Source organism: Jaculus jaculus, chromosome 5 (genome assembly GCF_020740685.1).
Source record: "Jaculus jaculus isolate mJacJac1 chromosome 5, mJacJac1.mat.Y.cur, whole genome shotgun sequence".
Taxonomy (NCBI): Eukaryota; Metazoa; Chordata; class Mammalia; order Rodentia; family Dipodidae; genus Jaculus; species Jaculus jaculus.
In genome coordinates, this window is record NC_059106.1 from 35,826,832 (window position 1) to 35,847,380 (window position 20,549).

Sequence of the window (20,549 nt, forward strand, 5' to 3'; positions counted from 1 at the left end):
CAGGTGCTGGATACACACAGAGGGAATTATGAAATCATTTACATTGTCTCAATGAGCTAAATCATACTGCTGTAATAAGCTATGCCACAAGTCCCTCACATACAATCTTCATTGTGGCAGAGTTCCCAGCATCGGAATGTTGCTATAGCAGAGAGAAGAGTTTCATGTGGGGGAAGCACAAAAAAAGCCTGCTGTGGTTCTTATAGGCTTCTACTGGAAAATGGCTAACTTTACCACTACTCACATTCCACTGGCTAGATAATGTCATGGCATCACTCCCAACAGAGGCTGAAGTGTGTTCTGGCCCTGAGGTGTGGGACAACAGAATAAGAGCATTGCTGATGAGTACCGGTGAATACTTGTTAACCCTGGGCATTTTGGAGGTCTCATGATGAAGCCTAGGCTGATCCTGGCCTAGATATAACAGGAACATGGGAAGGAAAGAGTTCTCAGAGCAAAGGAGCAGATGGAGGCATGACACACAATAGTCTTCTACAAAACATCTCACTCTGTAAGTAATTCCGGGTGGACAGAGATGCCGTAGTGAAGCCGATGGCGAGGCAGGGAGGGGGGTGGGCTGGAGTGCCAGAAAATAAGCAGTGCATTATGTCTATTTTCCACAAATGGCAGAACTTCATTCTTCTTCATGACTGAAAACATTCCATTGTAAACACACACCAAATTTTCTGTATCTACTCCTCTGCTGGTGGATGCATAGGCTGGCTTCACAACTTAACTGCTGTGAAGAGTGCTGGGATAAAGATGGATGTGCAAATATGTCTGTAATCATTTGGCTTGGAGACCTCTAAGCAAATATCTGATGGGTATTATAGTATGTCTATTTTTTAGTTTTTTAATGTATATTTGCAGGTCCTAGAATTTACATAGAGACAAAAATCACATAAATACAAATTACTTGGAACTAGAAGCAAACAATTTAGAGTTATGAAAGGGGAACATGAGAGGAGGAGAGTAGTGAGGTACATTTTATACTTGCATGGAATTTGACTTTGGTAACCGAGCATAACAAGAAAAGAACAGAAGAGAAAAAGAAAAAGAATAGAAAAAGACAAGAAAAGGAGTGCAGAATAAAAGATAGCTGATGGAATCTAAGTCTTGATTTCTATAATTTGTCTCATGGCAACCACCATGTAGAGACAGGTTTCCATTTATAGATCCCATGCCAAATTCCATGATACACTGGAAGAGAATGTTCTAACCAAAGTGCTCACTGTAATTGTGGGAGACCTCTTGGAAAACAGGCAACTTTAAATTGGTTTAGAAGGTGAATGGGTGGGGGGGATAGAGAGATTGCTTAGTGGTTAAGGTGCTAGCTTGAAAAGCCTAACCACCTGGATACCACATGGATCCATGCATCTGGAGCTCATTTTCAGTGGATAGAGGCCCTAGCATGCCCATTCTCTTTCCCTGTGTATCTCAATCTCTCTCTCTCATTGAAAATAAATAAAAGTATCTTTAAAGCTTTTTTTTAAAAGGAAGAAGGGGCTAGAGATATGGCTTATCAGTTAAGGCACTTGCCTGCAAAGCCAAAGGTCCCAGGTTTGATTCTCCAGGACCCACGTAAGCCAGATGCACATGGTGACACGTGTGTCTAGAGTTCGTTTGCAGTAGTAGCAGGTCCTAGAGCACCCACCCATTCTTTCTCTCACTCTCTCTCTCTCTCAGCCTATTCCCCCCACCCTGGTCAAATAAATAAAAATAAATTTTAAAAAAAGAAGAAGCTAGGGCTGGACAGATGCCTTAATGGTTAAGGTGCTTGCTTGCAGAGCTAAAGGACACAGTATTGATGTCCCAGTACCCATATTAGCCAGATGCACGAGGTGACACATGTGTCTGGAATTCCTTTACAGTAGCTGGAGGCTCTGGTGCATCCATCCTCTCTCTATCTGCCTCTCTCTCTCTCTTAAATAAATAAAAAATAGAAATAAAAAATAGAAAGCAGAGGGTTTGGGAAAGGGAACTTCTAGAAAAATACACAAACCAGATGAAGGGTGGAGCCATTCTGAGGAGGACAGTGAGACCATCTTGGATTTTCCAGTTTTTGTTCCTGTTAGCTGATATCAGGAATACAGAAAGGGAATAGTATATGCTTCCTTGGCTGGAATGAGACTGGTCAAGCCATTCCTTGGTCTTTATTCTTCCTTGGTATGTGGCATTTACCACTGTTGTCTAAGGGAGAATCTAGCCTAGTCAGAGAAGAGCTAACTCAGCTGTCATCGTGGGATGATGTTGTTTACATGGGTATCAGTTACACAAGGAAATGAAAACAACATTGTCTAGTAGGGCTCATGTCTCAGTCAGAAAAGTGCCTGCCCTCCAAGCATGAAGGCCAGAGTTCCACCCTAGAGACCATGTACAAATTGTCAGGTGTTGACATATCAACTTTTCCTTCCAAGTGTGGGAAATTTTCTGCTGTGACTTCATTAAATAATTCTTCAATTATGTCAGATATTAACTCCTTATTCCACCCTATGGATTCTAATGTTTTGTCTCTTAAATGTAACTCAGACTTCATGGGAATATTTTTCATGTTCTTTGAATGCTATTTTTTTCTTTGTAAAGTATTTTGATTTATTTATTTATTTATTTATTTTTTGTCTGAGGGAGGGTGGGCACAGCAGGGTCTCCTGCCTCTGCAAATGAATGCTAGATACATATCCCACTTTCACCACATTGTGCATTTGGCTTTATGAGACTATTAGAGAATCAAACCAGCTTCCAGACTTTGTAAGCAAGAACCCTTAAGTGCTGAGCCATCTTCCCAGGTTGATTTTTTTCTTTCTATTTTATCTGTGTGTATCTTCTCAACTTTGTTCTATGTCTCTGAAATTCATTTTCTGCATGGTCCCATATGTTGGTGATGCTTTTGGTTGTGATTTGTATTTAAGAAATTGCTCCTTTTCTTTCCAGAATTCCAGTTTGGATATCTTTTCAGTGTTTGGATTTCTTTGATGAATGTGTCCTCCTTGTTTTGGACTTTCTCCTCCGATTTCCTCACAGTTTCAATCATTTAGAAAATTGTCTTGTATAGATCTCCTTAGCTCATTCATCTGCAACCTTATCCAGCAACTTGTATATAAAGGATATCTTTCTAGGCAATGACTGTACCCCAAACTGAGTGAATAGAAACATCTGCTAATTCTCTTCCTCAACCTATTCAAATTGTAGCTAACATCAAATGGGGATTTCACATGTGTCAGGCACCATGCCAAATACTTTGTGGAGGCTGTATTATTTAATCTTAATATTTACATGAGTGATTACCATTATAAGTTACCTATCCTAGATAAATTAAAGTCACATAGGGCTCACACTGCTTGCCCTCCATTGTACATCTCATAAGCTACATCATCTGAATTTGGTAGTAGGCTGTCACCACAAGACTTACCAATCACAACATTCTTTACCCCTGATCTCTTACCAGGTAGGAAAAAAAAAAGCCAAATGTCATTCTTTCATCTATTGTGATCAATTAATCTTCAAATTAGCTCAAACCAATTTTAGATATGCATTTCCCAATGTGTCTCTTCTTTCTAGCTAATTCTCATTCTCACCATTTGCTGCCTGTGAAGTGGCACATAACATATGGCATCTTACCAGCTCACGCAAGTCTCCAATTTCAGTGTGATGAATGCCATCAGTTATATCTCCCAAAACAAGTGTGTAGTAAAGCAAACAACAGTAAACAAGTGTCATCAAATCAGCTCACAGCACTACAATAGAAGCCATAACTTACTGCAGGATTGCAGTTGTCTTGCAGATCTACAAGCTTCGGAATTTGTCACCTGTTTTAATTTGCCTGCACTTCCTGATTGAGTGGCTCATGACTGAGTTCCTTACAGCTATGAAAGCTGAGCCAATTACTTGTCAGTAAATCAGGTTATGCTTTTCTTGTATGTGTCGCCAACTTCTAGCATCAGGTTTGGAAATGGCTTCTATAAAATAAATACTGAGAGAATGCAGTTTTGGTTTCAATTAGGTGGACTTTCTTCCTATGCTGTTTCCGTTGATGTATCACACGATATCCCACACATCCCATGGAATCTCTAGGCTTCCTCTTCAGCTACCACATAGAGAAATTTCCCACTTTTAGTTGGATGAAATGAATGCATCTCAAGCTTTTCATTTCAAATTTTAATTTTGCATGTATGAGTGTGATGTGTGTGCATGTGTGTGGCTCCACATATTTTTACATATGCATGCACGTGTGTGAGTGTTTGTGAAAGCCAGAGGATAATTTTGGGTGTCATCTTCAGAAATTGTGTGGACTGCCTTTTGAGGCAGTTTCTCATTTTCTTGGAGCTCGCCTATTAGGCTAGACTAGTTGGCCAGCAAACTCCAGAAATTCTATCTCTACTCTCTCAGTGCTGAGGCTAGTTATATACCACCATGTTTGGCATTTTATATGGATTCTCGCGTTTGAACTCTGGTCCTCATGCTTGCAAAGCAGGTGCTTTAATGACTGAACCATTTCCCTGGCCCCTCCAGCTTTTTATTCAAGACATATTTCTTAAAAAAATGTTTTATTTATTTATTTGTAAGTAAAGCGAGTGAGTGAGAGCGTGAGTGAGCAAGAAAGAAAGAAAATGGCACACCAGGGCCTCTTGCCACTGCAAATAAACTCCATATACACGTGCTGCTCTGTCCTCCTGGCTTTATGTGAGAAGTGGGTAATCAAACCCAGGCCCAAGGCTTTGCAAGAAAATACCTTTAACAATTGAGCCATCTCTCCAGCCCTCAAACTTTTTTTTTTTTTAAATTTTGGTTTTTCAAGGTAGGGTTTCACTTTAGCCCAGGCTGATCTGGAATTCACTATAGAGTCTGAGGGTAGCCTCAAACTCACAATGATCCTCCTACCTCTGCCTCCTAAATCACTGGGATTACAGGCATGCGCTGCCACGCCCGGCTTCAAACATATTTTTTTAAAGATCCCTGCATCAATTCCCCATGAATTCTCAAAGGGCCTTATAAATTATCCTTCAGTCAGTATAACTGTCATGCAGTCTTAGGATACTAACAGAAATAGGACATTTGGATAAGTTAATATACAAAGAACACATGAAGTGGAAATAAAACGTCTGCTGTCATAGCAGGACACGTAACTGAGTTGATTAGTCTGTCAACAGAGGCAGAGTTGTCAGAGTCAGTTTGCAGTAGCACAGACTTCTTGCCAGCAGCTAATGTGGCAAACGTTCCCTTGCTCCTGCCTCCCTGATGCCACTGTCATTATGGCTGGAATAAGAAGTGAAAGTTTTTGTCTGCTAACAGCTGATGTCATACTGCCTGCTTTCTAGATAGGCCATCAGTGGAGTCATGGTCATGTAACATATGCAGGTGAGGGATGCCCCAAGCTCACAGGTCCTCTGACGAAGGACTCACGGTCTCTGGTGTCTACTGCATAGGACTGTTCTGTTAATGACGTCATTAGGGGATGCTCCAAAGATGCAGAAAATGAACATGTTCTGTTTTGGTATTTGTAAGAGTGCAGCATAAAAAGTGAATTGTGTTCGAAAATTATGCTGCTATGGGTTCAGTTACAGGCTCAAGTATCAAAGTAATTGAGTGACAGGAAAAGTTATTCTACTTTGAACCTTGGCATTCCCACCCCAGATATGGGAATAAAGATACATAAGTCTCAAGATTCTTTTGTAGTTAAATAGTAGATCACACTTAGGACACTGATCTTGTATTTATGCAGCAGATGCTCAACTGAGTTTACTTACTTCTTTTCATCAGTCCCTAGACTTCTACATTTCTGGTCTTTCCTGGGTAATGCCTGCATTAGGAAGAAATGCTTACTTCTGTGTTTGGAAGGGGCCTGTGGTTGTGTTTCCTTGTATCCTTCCTTAAGCCAGTGTTCTGGAAATAGACTGGCTAGTACTTTATCTCTTTGGATTTTTCCAGGAAGTAGAAGATTTTTTTGTTCTCTTAGAAAGAAAATCTACCCCTAGAATTCTAATTGGGTCTTGAGTAATTCTCCCAAGGAGAACCTGTCACGTAAGCCTTCTTTACAAAGTTGTAAGGAGTCTACCAAAGTAGAGAACTCACCATCATGTTTTTCGCACTGATATCACATCTCTTTCTCTGAAATGAAGGAGTATGTTGGTGTGATGGTTTGTTTCTAAAATTGCTTTATCCATAAAGTACTTGGGGGAGGGGAGGCTAGAGAGTTGGCTCAGTGTGTGCAGTATTTTATACACAAGAAGAGGACCTGTGTTTGGATCCCCAGCACCAAAGTATATATTGGATGTAGTATCACATGGCGGTAATCCCAGTGCTAGGGATGTAGAGATGGAATCCCCTGGGAATGCTGAGTAGTAAGTCTGGCCAATCAGTGAGCTCCAGGTTCAGTGAGAGACTATTTCAAAATTAGGGTGTAAAAGTGTGGGGAGATTTCTCAGCACTTAAAAGTGCTTGCTTTTATTTTTATTTCTTATGAAGAAATATTTTATTCATGAAGTAAAAATACATCTATAGAAGAATTTGAATTAGTTAGAAAACAACTGTACATATATGTATGTATGTATGTATGTATATATGTATCTATCTATCTATCTATCTATCTATCTATCTATCTATCTATCTATGTATTTACCTACCTACCCATCTACCTATCTATCTATCTAAGAATACTGAAGACTTTAAGTGGGATAATTATATAAAAATTTAAAATGTGGGCTCGAGAGATGGCTTAGTGGTTAAGCGTTTCCTGTGAAGTCTAGGGACCCCAGTTCAAGGCTCAATTCCCCAGGACCCACGTTAGCCAGATGCACAAGGGGGTGCATGTGCCTGGAGTTTGTTTGCAGTGGCTGGAGGCCCTGGTGTGCCCATTCTCTCTCTCTCTCTCTCTCTCTCTCTCTCTCTCTCTCTCTCTCTATCTATCTGCCTCTTTCTCTCTCTGTCTGTTGCTCTCAAATAAATAAATAAAAATGAACAAAGCTAGAAAACAATGCCATGCTTCTAAGACTTTAGTTTAAAAAGTTTTTTAAACATTACTTTTTTTTTAACACTCAAGTGATTTTTTTTTTTCCCAAGGTAGGGTCTCTCTCATGCTAGCCCAGGCTTACCTGGAATTCACTCTTTAGTCCCAGGGTAGCCTTGAACTCACAGTGATCCTCCTACCTCTGCCTTCCAAGTCAAGTGATTTTTAAAAATTTATTATTTTTTTAATTAATTAGTTTTGTACTCAGTGAATACAGTCAAGTTGGTACCATTGTTAGGCTCATCCATGTACTACCCCCTCCCCCTAGCCCCTCCTTGTTGAGGTACATGGGTCATGCATTGTGGAATTAGCCCACAGTTATGGGTAGGAGAAATGTCTCTGCATATCATGACCCAACATGTGGCTGTGACATTCTTTCTGCCTCCTCTTCTGCAAAATTTCCATGAGCCATGTTGGGTTCATTCTTGGTCTGCTTCAGTGATGAGGTTTGGGGGCCTCTGGGTCTCTGGATATCTGATATGGTAGGAGTTGATTGTTCTCTGTGTCGATCTCCTTCACCTTTGTGCTGGTACTTGGGTTCACCAAGAGAACAGCATGCTTGCTTGTTTTGCCAGTTGTTCTTAGTTTCAGCTGGTGGGGGGGGGCCCTTTTGAGGTATGATGGGATGGTTCTTTCCTTAGGATTTATGTCGATCTGAAAAAGAGAAGCAGATTCTCCAATGGAGAGTAAAGTTAGCACCAGAAAAATGGGATAATCCTTATTTTTTTATAGAGAATTTAATAGGTGTAGGCCCTCTTGTAGCCCATGATTGGTGGTAGCTTGATAATGGAGTGCTTGCTTTTATAGCCTGCTGGCCTGGGTTTGATTCCCCACTGCCCACATACAGCCAGAAGACACAAAAGTTACACATATGTCTGGAGTTTATTGGTTCCTGGTGTGCCAATTCTCTCTCTCTCTCTAATAAATAAATAACATTTAAACAAATAAGATGAAGAACGATTTTGGAGAAACTCAATGTCAACCTCTGGCCTCCACATACATGTGCAGACACATGTACCCATGCAAACAAAAACACATACACCACACACATTAAAAAGAGAATGTAAGGTTAGAGAGTTGGCTTAGTGGTTAAGGCATTTGCTTGCAAAGCTTAACCTGGGTTAGATTCCCCAGTGCCCATCTACAGCCACATGCACAAAGTGATGCATGCATCTGGAATTCATTTGCAGTGGCTGGAGTGCCTGGTGTGCCCATTCTATCTCTCTGTCTGTCTCTCTTCTGTCTATCCCTTTCTGCTTGCAAATAAATAAATATTTTTCTTTAAAAAAAGGAGAATATATTTAGTATTTATCAAAAGGAAAAATTTTTTTATTTATATGAATTAGTGCAAAGGCTGCTTATCAGAATCTATTATGACCATGCAATCCATCTTCAAATCAGTGAACACAGCTATGCCTACAGAACAACACACAGCAACTGTCTGCTCATTGTTTTGTCTGCTGCTACATTAGGTTCTTATAGTGACTGATTTGCATTCAGCACTGTTCCTATATTTATCTGCTTTTTTCAGGTTGCTCATATATGGGACATACCTTTGTATATGATGTGTATGAGTAAGTATATATCCTGGGCCCAAAATGACCAAGATATAATTGGTGACATTCAAGCAATTGAAGATCCCATTTCTAAAGGTCAAAGACTTAGAAAGGGGAAGGAGTACTAAAGTATAAACTGAAAATAGCTTAAGTTTGAACATGTTCATATGTAAGCAGAATGCAAGGAACAGTCAAAATATAGATATTAAACACAGGAAGGACTGAGCCAGGAAGGAAATGCGATTTAGAAGGAATGTGATTTAGAAGTTGAGCTAAATCCTATGGCCAAAGTGTGACCTGCACATGCAGAAAAGATGAGTCAGAATCGAGGATCCAGGCAGCATTAATTTGGTTGTAACTGGGCAAGTAAGGGGACTGGCTTGGAGAGACTGAGAGCTCTATTACTGAAGATAAATGGTGCTGATTAATGCATAGCAGTCAGATTTCAGCCAAAAGAAAGAACCAATAATAAAATATATCAAGGGATGTATTGCAATAGAGTGACTTATGGTGGTGTGGGAGCTGGTTAGTTAGGTAATTCTGGATTGCTAAAAAGCTCATAGACAAAAGGGCAGGCTGTAAGTCCAGGGCATGATCTTAAGCCATCACCTACCTTGCCACTTTCAGTGACTTGAAGCCAGCCCACCCAAAGTAAAGTCAGGTGGCTGGATTTTAATTTCACCTGCAGATTCGTCTTTCATTGGATAACTTTAGTCTATCCAAGTTGATGCATAAAACTCACCACCACAGTCTATCTACACTCCTACAACCACATTTAGATATACCACTTCCCAGTACACCGTACCTCAGCTTACCATGACTGATTCTCTTGTTTGACAACTGATCGAGCCTCATCCAGCGCTGTGGTGATAAAACTAGTCATAGTGTAATCTCACATTTAGTAAGATTTAGTAAGATGGTAATGATTTGTCAACTGTCTGTTCTCTAAGATATATCTGGTAGGAACAATTTCCTCCTGCATCTAGATATAATCTTAGAGAAAAATTGGGGCTTTCCTTTTTTACTCTTGGGGCAATACACATTCCCATGATTCCTTTGTCACAAAACACAATCTCAGTGTAAGCATTTAATGGTATTGGCACTTGTTTGGACCTTGAATTGTCCCCCAGAGAACAACATGGTAAAGGCAAGGCCCCCAATGTAGCATTATTGGTCTGATAAAGAGAATTTGTGCATCAAAACTGTGTTTTCCCTTCTGATTCCAAGGCCCCCAAATACATCACTGTCTGCTTTGCCTATCCTCATGTTCTCCTTGGTTACCCCTTAAATGACTTCAGGAAAGTAGGAGAGAAAGAACCTCTGCCATCTTTTCTGAACTATATTTGTTTTTATGTATATTAAGGATCCATTTTGATCTGTATTAAGATATGACATGATTTTTTTCTTCAGTGATAAAAACAAAAATCCAGGACTCTGTATATGCTAGGCATATGTGCTACCATTGAACTAGCTCTCCACCTTGGTTTAGATTTTCAAAAGAATGCTTGGGATTTATTGATTTAATTGAGGATAAAGTCTTGCTATATTTTTCACTCTGACCTTGAACTCAAGAACAGAAGTAATTCTCTTTCCTTACCTTCCTCAGTAGTTAGGGCTACAAACACAATCCATAGTACCTGCACACTGTGTGTGTGTGTGTGTGTGTGTGTGTGTGTGTGTGTGTGTGTGTGTGTGTGTATACATGTGTGCGTATGCATAGAAACCAAAACACAACTTCAGGTGTTGTTTTTCTCAGACACTATCCACCTTCTATGAGATAGGGTCTAAACATGGCCTTGAACTCTCCAAGTAGTCTAAACTGGCTGGTCAGCAAGCTCTGGGGGTCTTCCAGTGTCACCATTTCCAGCACTGGCATTACAGGGTCATTCCTGTACACCCAAATTGCCACACCATCACCTTACAAACTGAACCATTTTCCTAGTCATGTACTTTGTTTTGAAATATAAATTTTGAATAGATATGTTCAGAGGGACCACAGATCAAAACATACAATGAAGACACATATTTCTTTCCCTGTAGTTCCTCTACTTACTTTCGTCCATTAGCAGGTCACGTGCACCTTTGACTTGAGTTTCTGTGTAGGTGTACAAACAACCACAAGTACCTATTACACATACTGCTCTGTACTCTGTTATTACTTAGCAGTCTGTCCCTGAAGGTGTTTCACATTAGCATATAAAGAGGTTAATGACTCATTTACCAGTAAACTCAGTTGTAAATTTTAGCATAATTCACTTTATAAGCCCTAATAGATAGGGTTTTCAAAGGTTTTTAGGGGTGGGGTGAGGAGTAGCTCACACAAATGAAACCACAATGGGTAAATCTGAACATAAAACATTTAATTTATTTGTAAGCATAGTTGTAGGTTAAATTCTTATAAGAATAATTTCTGTGTAAAAAGTTATATGTGATTTTGGTACAAACTGCTAAATTCAGGTCAGGAGGCAAGAGCCAGTTTCCCTCCCATTAATAACACAGGTATTCCAGTTTTCCATAGACTCATAGTGTTGGGTTTTGGCCTATATTATAATTTTTCTAGAGAAAATAAAAAGCAATTAAAGGCCAGTGATGTTCAGCAAATGATGTGAAGTTATAGTGTTTGTATTCTCGATGCTTAATAGTAACATGTGGTCATGATGCTAGATAAGTGCAATCTGTCTCTCTCTCCTCTCCTGTGTCTATGTGTCTGTACGTATAAGTCTACATCTGCAGATAGGTATAATCATATTTCTATACATATACTCATATACTCATTAATTTTTTAATGATAAGTGTACATCCTGATAATCAAATTATTAGGTCATTTTGTCGTTATGTAGACACCATACATGGTTCTTACCCAAACCTAGAAGGTATAGGCTACTATACTCCCACTACATTACAACTGCAATCAGTGGAAATGCCTGGCTATTGACATAGACTAGTGTGCCAAGGGCCAAAGTTGCAAACCTGTACAGCATTTTTTTTTAAAAAGTTTTTTGGTTCATTTTTTATTTATTTATTTGAGAGCAACAGACACAGAGAGAAAGACACATAGAGGGAAAGAGAGAGAATGGGCGCGCCAGGGCTTCCAGCCACTGCAAACGAACTCCAGACGCGTGCGCCCGCTTGTGCATCTGGCTAACGTGGGACCTGGGGAACTGAGCCTCGAACCGGGGTCCTTAGGCTTCACAGGCAAGTGCTTAACCGCTAAGCCATCTCTCCAGCCCCCTGTACAGCATTTTACTGTACCAAATACTGCAGGCAACTTTAACATAAGGATAAGTATTTATATATCAAAGTGTATAAAGGTTCTGTAAAAATACTATGATACAGGGATTGCTTTAGCTGCATTGTAATCGTTCATACCTGCCATCATATGCACAGTCTACTGCTGACTAAAATGTTATCCATTGCACAACTGTGTGTATACTTGTGTTTATAACCTAAGGGACAAGACTGATGAGTTCAGAACAGTGTGGGGCATCCTGACATCAGACAGAGCTAGTCCAAGCAAATCCTCATAGAATGCAGGTGTTTGCTAAGGTGAGGAAGTATATTGGTGACAAATTAATGTAATCACTGGGGGAACTGGCTCTTTACAGATGTTTATGAAGGATCATGGAAGGGTAGGTGCTTTGGAGGTGGCATAGTTAGTAAAACCCTTGTGGTGCAGGCCTGAGGACTTGCATTTGTATCCCCAGCACTCACATAAATGCCAATGTGGAGATGCACTGCTATAACCCCAGTGCTTGGGAGATGAAGACAAGGGGATTCCAGGGCAAGCTGGCTAGCTATATTAGAATGAGAAGGATTTTATTTAGTTACACATTTTGCAATACACTTTCATGGCTTGGAGAAACTGGGGATATCCCTTTTGAGTTTCATAAACTAGAGAGAAAACTTAGAAGAGTTTCTTTACAAAGTTTGCCTTCCCCATGTTTGTGTGGCAGGAGGAAGCATGTGTTGTTGCTGGATAATGTACATGTGCAGTAAAACATATAAAAAAAATGATGCCTAAATCCCAACAGCTAGTGGCAATAACTACACATGACTACACAAGCGAAGGGCTACAGAGACATGGTCAGCTCCACTCAAGCCATACAGGGGAGAGGACTGGAGCCTATGATCTGGAGTGAGCCATGGGAACATGAGGCTGATAGGCTCCTCTCTGTATTCCACACCTAGAGACAGTGGTTGGGATCTTCTCACCCTCCCAGCCCAACATCCTGGTGATTGTAATACCAGAGCCTTGGGTCACTGAGTGAGCTCTGCTGTCTTCCCTCTAGAGGATTTTTCTTTTTTTCTTTCTTTTTTAAATATTTATCTGCAAGCAGGGAGAGATGGAGAGAGAGAAAATGAGAGAGAGGAATGGAGATAATGAATGGGCAAGCAGGGCATCTAGCCACTGTAAATGAACTCCAGATTCATGGGACATGTACATCTGGCTTTTATTAAGGTACTAGGGAAATAATCTCTGGTCATTAGGCTTTGCAGGCAAGTGCCTTAGCTGCTGAGCCATTTATCCAGCTCTAGAGGGTTTTTCATGTTGCATTCCTCAATGAGCACTTTCTACAATCTGTCCTGCATCCAAGCACTTTACATGAAGGAGGCTTAGTTCCCCCTAAGATGACAGAGTGACATGACTAAGGGTGGCTGAGCTGAGAGAGAGGCCAGCTTAGCCACAGTCAAGCCATCCAGAAGCAGATACCAGCCTGAATGAAGATCATAGGAGTATCTCTCTAAGCCACATGGTTGGCTGATTTTAACATTTTTTTTTTAATTGTATAAAATGGAAAGATCATTAGTTCCTTGCTGGTTAGTACATGATGTGGCTTAGATAAGTCTTGGCCTTGATTCTAGCCTCCCTCTAATTTATTTAATTAAAAAGTTGAGGTTGCATATAGCTGAAGGAGGTTAGTGATGCTTTATATAATGTGCTTAGACTGGACCTGATCTAAAGCAGACACTGGTGTGAATGGGAGTGGCTATAGGAAGAGGTAACTACAGTGCTACCAGCCAGTCTCTAACTCCATGCAGTATATGCCAGTTGTCCACCCCATTACTATCTCATTTTATGCAGAGTTCTCTCTCTCATTTAAGTGACTCTGGTTAAATAGTGGACTTGCTTATATAATACCTTTGTATCATTCTACATGAATATTTACATGAGAATGATAGAGGCATTTAAGGCCTCAATGTTACTATAAAACTGACTCAACTTATAAGAAAGGAATGGCACTTCCTATTTTTTTTTGTCCTTGATATCTGATTTATTCATTATGAGATGCCCAAATATAGAGTCCTTGATGAACTGTAGAAGTGATCTTTGAATTATAACATGCACAAATGTCCCTGCATCAAGTTCAGGCCTCATTTTGTAAAATATTTTTTATTTTTATTTATTTATTTGGGAGAAAAGGAAAGAAAGAGGGAGAGGGAGAGAGAGAGATTGAGAAAGAAGCAGAGAGAGAGAGGGAGAGATGGAGAGAGAAAAAAATATGCTGGGACAGCGAGCTGTTACAAATTAACTCCAAAAGCATGTGGCACATTGGGCATCTGGCTTATGTGGGTCCTGTGGAATCAAACCTAGGTCTTTTGTCTTTGCAGGCAAGCACCTTAATTGCTAAGCCATCTCTATAGCCCCTGGCATCATTTTAAATCTTTATTGTATTAAAAAGGATACAAGTATATTTCTCCAGTTGGCCAGAATTCATGGGCACAAGCAAGTCTCCAGCCTCAGGTTTCTGAGTAGCCAGGACTGACTACAGGTACACACTGGTTTTATTCTTCCTCAGGGAAGAATATTGCAATGACCATTCTTATCTTCCTAATACTGAAGAAGGATAATAACTTTTTAAGCAACTTCTTACGTTCATAAGATGGACAGTCATCTGTAACAAATTAGTAAGAGAAAAGCAAACGCCTTCATCTACACATGCCCTGCACGTCACACTATGGCAAAACCTCAATGAAAGGTAGAACAGTGACCGAGAACTCTGCCTTGTGTGGTGTCTTCGCCAAATAAAAATAGAGTTAACTGGAGAAAACAACAAAAGCTTGTTTCTATAGGATTCCCAAACTTGGAAACCCCAGAAAAATGAAAATATGGGAAGAAATTCATGGTGTAAGGCTGGTGGGTTTCTTGGTTGCCATATCTGAGTTGAAAGGAGGGGTCCTCCAAGATTTAGTTCTGCCTTCCTGATGTGGATGAAGGATGGCGATGACACCTTTTCAAATGTATGCCCTGATCAGAGACAAGTCAGGGGAGGGAGGCAGCTTTGTGGCACTTTTTAAAGATTAATTACTGTCAGCTCAGAAACAGCATCAAAGAGGCATATTTTAAGATGGTATATTCTGGTTTCCTTTGCTTCCCTGTCAAAAACCAAATATTCATAAGCTATTCTTGATGTTGAACTCTGAGCTGTCAGCCTCCAAAGGTCACTTATACATCAGATGGCAAAAATGATTAGCCAGCTTAAAGGACCTTGTCTGAGATAAGGAACCATTTTCCTTTGTGTTTGTGCATGTCTATGTGAATCACAGTTGTTATCCACCTCATATTTTCATTTACTTATTTATTTATTTACTAGAGAAAGAGAGAGGGAGTGAGAGAGTGTGAATGGGCGTGCCTGGGCCTCTAGCCACTGCAAACGAACTCCAGATGCATGTGCCACCATGTGCATCTGGGACCTGAATAATCAAACTGGGGTCCTTGGCTTCGCAGGCATGCGCTTTAACCGCTAAGCCATCTCTCCAGCCTTTTGAGGCAGAGTGTATCATTGACATCAAGCTCATGGCATAGAGCAAGTGGGCTGGCCAGCAAACTCCAGTGGTCAACCTATCTCCATCTCCCCTGTGCACAGATTATAAGTGCAACCTCCCTAACCTGAATTTTTTTCCTCTTTCTTTCTATTTTTTTTCTTTTTCTTTTTCTTTCCTTCCTTCTGTCTTTCCTCCTGTCTTTTCTTTTTTGGTAGAGTTTTGCTCTTGCCCAGCTGACCTGGAATTCACTGTACAGTCTCAAGCTGTCCTCCAACTCACAGATATCCTCCTACCTCTGCCTCCTGAGTGCTGGGATTAAAGGTGTGTGCCACCATGCCTGGGTGGATTTTTATGTGGGTTCCAGAGATTAAATTAAGGTCTTCATGCTTATAAGGCAAGTGCTTTACCATTTCCCCAGCCCAGGAACATTATTTTAGTTTGTCTATTTTCTGAACTTTTCATGCATCCAAGTAATGCTAAGAATTATTTTAATTTTGTCATTTTAAATTTAAGTATCTTAATTGACAATTTTTATACATGTGTATAATTCATTTTGAGCATAACCCTCTCCCATAACCTTCTTTCATACCCCCCTTCATCTTCCTTACACTGAGCCCTTCTTACTTCCAACTAGTCCCTCTTCTCCTTTGATGCTCTGTAAACATGAGGACCTGAATTCAGTCCCCACAAATCATGGGGAGATACTGGATGTGTGGTGCACAACTATAGCAGTGCTAGGTGGGTGGGAGCACCAGAGAACCCCTGGGGCTCCCTGGATGGCCTAATTGATGAGCTGCAGATCAAAATTATTGGTGAACTGTGCCAAAAACAAAGAAAATAATTGGATGGAATTCCCAAGGAACACTCAATATTATATGTTGTATTCTGGCTTCCACATGCATACAAACACATGCACACACACACACAAAACCTGATTGCATACACAAAAATTTTCTGTTTGCAGAGTTTACTGTTTATACTTTAATACTTCCTGTGAGTTTCATATATTGATTTTCTGGATTGATTTACAGGCTATTTTATAAGGTAACAAGCATACCAGGCATAATGCTGTCCACCTGACTTTTGTTACCTTTAGTGGACCACGCTGTGGTTCCACAGAGACAGTCAAGTGCAGAAATACACTCACATAGAGATGAAAATGGAGGCAGACACAATTCTTGGCCTTTCTCATTGGCTGGAAGTCACATGGCGGGCATGTTGTCCTTAGTTAGACACTGGACACAATGCAATAGTTACCAGGGCTCTGATGAAGTCTGTTGTTGGAGCCCAAAACACCATCTGAGACCCATCCTGTGACCTCATATCATACATTGTGACATTTGTGAAGGGTTACTGAGATATATTTTATATAGCATATTTCACCTGTTGGAAGTGGTTTTCAGTACACTCACCCGGCTGTACAGCCATGCACATTTTCTTACTTTAGGACATTTCAAAGTGACCCCAAGAGAAGCTCCATATACATTAGTCATTAGCAACATCCATTATTCCTCATGCCTAACCCTCACTCTCACCTCCAGCCACTCATTGATTTTATGTCTCAATGGGTTTGCTTAATTTGACATGTTATATCAATGAAACCAAACATTATATGACCTTTTTCACATGATGTGTTTCAGGTTGAGCCACAGTGTCATATGGTTCATTAGTTTATTCCTTTCCATTTTTTAATAATATTCTATAATGTTGATGTACTCCCTTTTGTGTAAATGTTTAATATTTAAAATTTTATTTAGATGTAAGTTATGATTGGTTGTACTAGTCTATAATAAATTTCAATCAAACAAAGCTCTGGGAGGCCCCATGCCCTTTTACCTACTTTCTCCAATAATAAAATTTTACTTATCTGTGGAAACACCATCTCTCTAGAAAAAAAAAATTGGCATTGGTACAACACACAGAGCTTAATCTGCTGTTTTTATGAATACTCATAGAGTGTTTAGTTCCTTACTGTCTTATCCTTTGTGTAGATTTGTGTAACCACAATATCAGCATAGGATCTCCATTTTAACACAGACACCCTTCCTTGTCCCCTATTCTTACTCCCTAGTATAGTTCCTAGTATGGTTCCTTTCTCCCTAACCTTTTCAGTAATGAAAATGTTACAGAACCAGGTCTGTTTGCACCCTGAGCCAGTTATACTAGCCTGTGATATTAAAAGTTCTTCTTTTTCTAATGTGATCTCATGTCACATTTTTTGAACTAGTTTCAGAAATCCTCTTTGTTTTAACTCCCCCCCCCTTTAATTCACTGAAACAAGGCCAAGGCAAACCTACCATATCAGGGGTTTGATGAACTTAGTGAAATAAGTGGCTGCTGAATGCAAATTGCTTCACAAGCATGCACTTACTTACTGGAACTAATCTGATCTTGTTTATGTAACTTACCCGCAAAAGTGGTAAATGTTGTATTTCTCAGGACACCAGGGGTAGGGCAAGAAAAAAAAATGGCATTGAAACAGTTTTAAGACTTGAATGCTATACCTGTTTCCTTCCTGTTTCTGGAGTTTTACATTTGGAATAAAAAATGGTGGAGCAGAAAACCCAGAGCTCTGACCTTGGTACTTGAAAAGGTGAGGTCTAAGTAAAACTATTTTGCTGTCTGAATAGCATCATTGTGTTTAATGAGACTGGGCAGCATAAGGACATTTCAAAATGCACCTTAGGCAATAAATTAGCTGCCAAAAGTATGTCCAGGCCATTTCCCTCCGATATGAACATACTGACCCATCTGCTCTGACCAGCTACATCATGCATCTGCTTCTGTTCATGTAGGAATCTAGTCTAGGGAGTCATACTGTAACTCCCATTGTCCTTGTTTGAAAGCACATTGCTTTTCAGATGATGCTAGTACTAGAACTTCAAGTGAAACCTGAGTTTGCTGGATGACTATTTGTGTATGTTTGTGTGTGTGCACGTGCATGCATATGAAGCCAGAAGATACCCTTGGGTATTGTTCTTCCAGGTGCCATACACATTTTAATTTTTTTTATTTGAGAGAGAGAGAGAGGCTGATAGATGATAGATAGATAGATAGATAGATAGATAGATAGATAGATAGATAGATAGATAGATGAGAGAGAGAGAGAGAGAGAGAGAGAGAGAGAGAGAGAGAGAGAGAGAATGCGTGTGCCAGGGTCTCCAGCTGCTGAACATGAACTCCAGAAGCATGGGTCCTGGGGAATTGTGTGTTGAATGCATGTATGTATGTATAACTGTTTATTGGTGTATAGGTACCTATGTGTAAGTGAACATACATGTGTGTACACATGCCCTAAAAAGGGAGTCTTGAGAGTAGATATGAGTTTAGAAGAGTGAATGGTTTATGATTAACAAAGGGCACAACTATGATGTCCTGAGCATTGGGTTGTAAAAGCTCTTAAGAATAAAGTTGAGGCTACAGAGCAAGGGAAGCAAAGAAACGTGTGAAGGAACGAAGTTCTAACATCTGCATGGAAATATGCAGTGCTCAAAAATGCTTCCCCATATTGTATCTTTTCAGCCATTTATGAGCAGTCCTGCGAGGGGTACAAGCATCGAGGTCACACAGCTGGGTTCTTCTACGTAGACTCTGATGGCAGCGGGCCGCTGGCAGCTCTCCAAGTGTACTGCAACGTCACTGGTAAGAGCCCACATTCCCACCCATGCTTACCCTGGCCTCTTTTTCGTGTGAAGCAAAGGGTAGTCACTGGAAGGGAAAACGTGTGTGAATAAAATCTTGAAGCCATCAACTTCTCAGGTTAAAAAAAATAAGTATCCTTGCAAATGATGGAAATTAAATACATTCTTTTTAGAAGAGAGGGAGGCTGAAAGTTGTTAATGGTCTTTATACCCTTTCACTGATACAAGAATTGATTTCTAAGTGCTTTCTGTAAGGCTTGCCAAGGACATTTTCTCTGCTAAATGTCAACAACAGAAATGCCAGAAAAACAAATAAGAAACAAAGCATGAGTTGCTGGGAAGCCCTGGTTCAGTAAGTAGCGCTCCATTGATATCTGGCTCTGAGAACTGTGTCTCTGGGTGAGTTTTAATTTCCTCTGGTTCTTTCTGAGCTCCAGTGCTCACCTGTGAACTGGGTGTAAGCATTTCCATTTGTACAAGATTGTGAGAGAGAGAGAGAGAGAGAGAGAGAGGAGAATGAATAACTAGCTTGCTTCTGGCAAGCTTCTGATAGCATGCAGCTTCTTTCTAAAGCACAGAAATAGAGGCAGTTACTACATGGGTTAGAAACTGCATCTGATCACAAATTTACTGTTAAATACAACTTCATAGTGACAGTCCTTGATATAATAGGTGTTTGAACATTTAACTATGTGAGTACTGCTACCATTGAGAGTATTGTTAATTGGCATATATACATTATTATTTGTTGGTTTGAAGTCCCCCCAGTCTTCCAGGATTTCAGCTACAGCAAGTGTTGAAGCAGGAAAGTCAGGACCTCTTGAGTCTCACTGAGTTCTGGGGCCCCAGGCGGTCTGTAGCAAGTCAGTCACATTTATGGAACTCTTCCCAGCCAGACACTGTTCTGGACTGCGAGGATTTACAGTGACATAAAACACAGGCTGTTGTGATGAGGCAGTGTAGCCAGGAAGAGGGCCATCAGTGTGGCTGGCAGAAGTGCCTTCAGACCACTGAAAGAGATGGTGGTGGTAAGTAAGTAGCAATGTGCTCAACAGAATAGAATGGGCCAGATGTTTTCTGCAGAAAATGCTGGTTATATGGAATAAAATATGTTTTCCTTATATTTTCATAGTACTTCATCTGTCTAAAATAGGTGTATGCTAGGTCTTTTTAACAGTCCTGTTACTTAATCAGAAAGTGTTCTCTACATTTTTTTCATAGTTATTATAACCTAATCATGTTCAACAGCTTGTGAAGGATTGGGCTTCTTAATGGATCTTAGCACTTTCAAAATGTAAGGAAAATATGGATTCTGTAGAAATACAGACTTTGCAGCCAGCATCAGAAATTCTAAATCAGAATATTTATGCGTCCCAAGCTTTCTAAGTTGTTTAGATGCAAATTGTCCTTGGGTCATACTTTACCAAAAAGTGGAGTCAGTATTTTGGCTGGAGAATAAGGCAAAGGGGAGAAATGCTTGTTGCTGAGTGACCAATTGGGACATATAATAAATAATAGGAGAGGAGATGTGATGGCTGTCAATTACTGAGCAGTTCCTTTAGGGACTGAATTGGAATTAGAAAT

The 20,549-nt window shown here is 40.1% G+C and overlaps 1 protein-coding gene across 2 annotated transcripts in view; it reads left to right on the forward strand.

The window, feature by feature from the left end:
• The window catches only part of LOC101613057 (contactin-associated protein-like 5), a 408,379-nt gene that overhangs the window by 250,294 nt on the left and 137,536 nt on the right, over positions 1-20,549 (forward strand). For both annotated transcript variants that reach the window (XM_045151145.1, XM_045151146.1), the window contains one exon: positions 18,847-18,966. In XM_045151145.1, the coding sequence (XP_045007080.1) occupies positions 18,847-18,966 (120 nt within the window). The remainder of the gene's footprint in view (positions 1-18,846; positions 18,967-20,549) is intronic.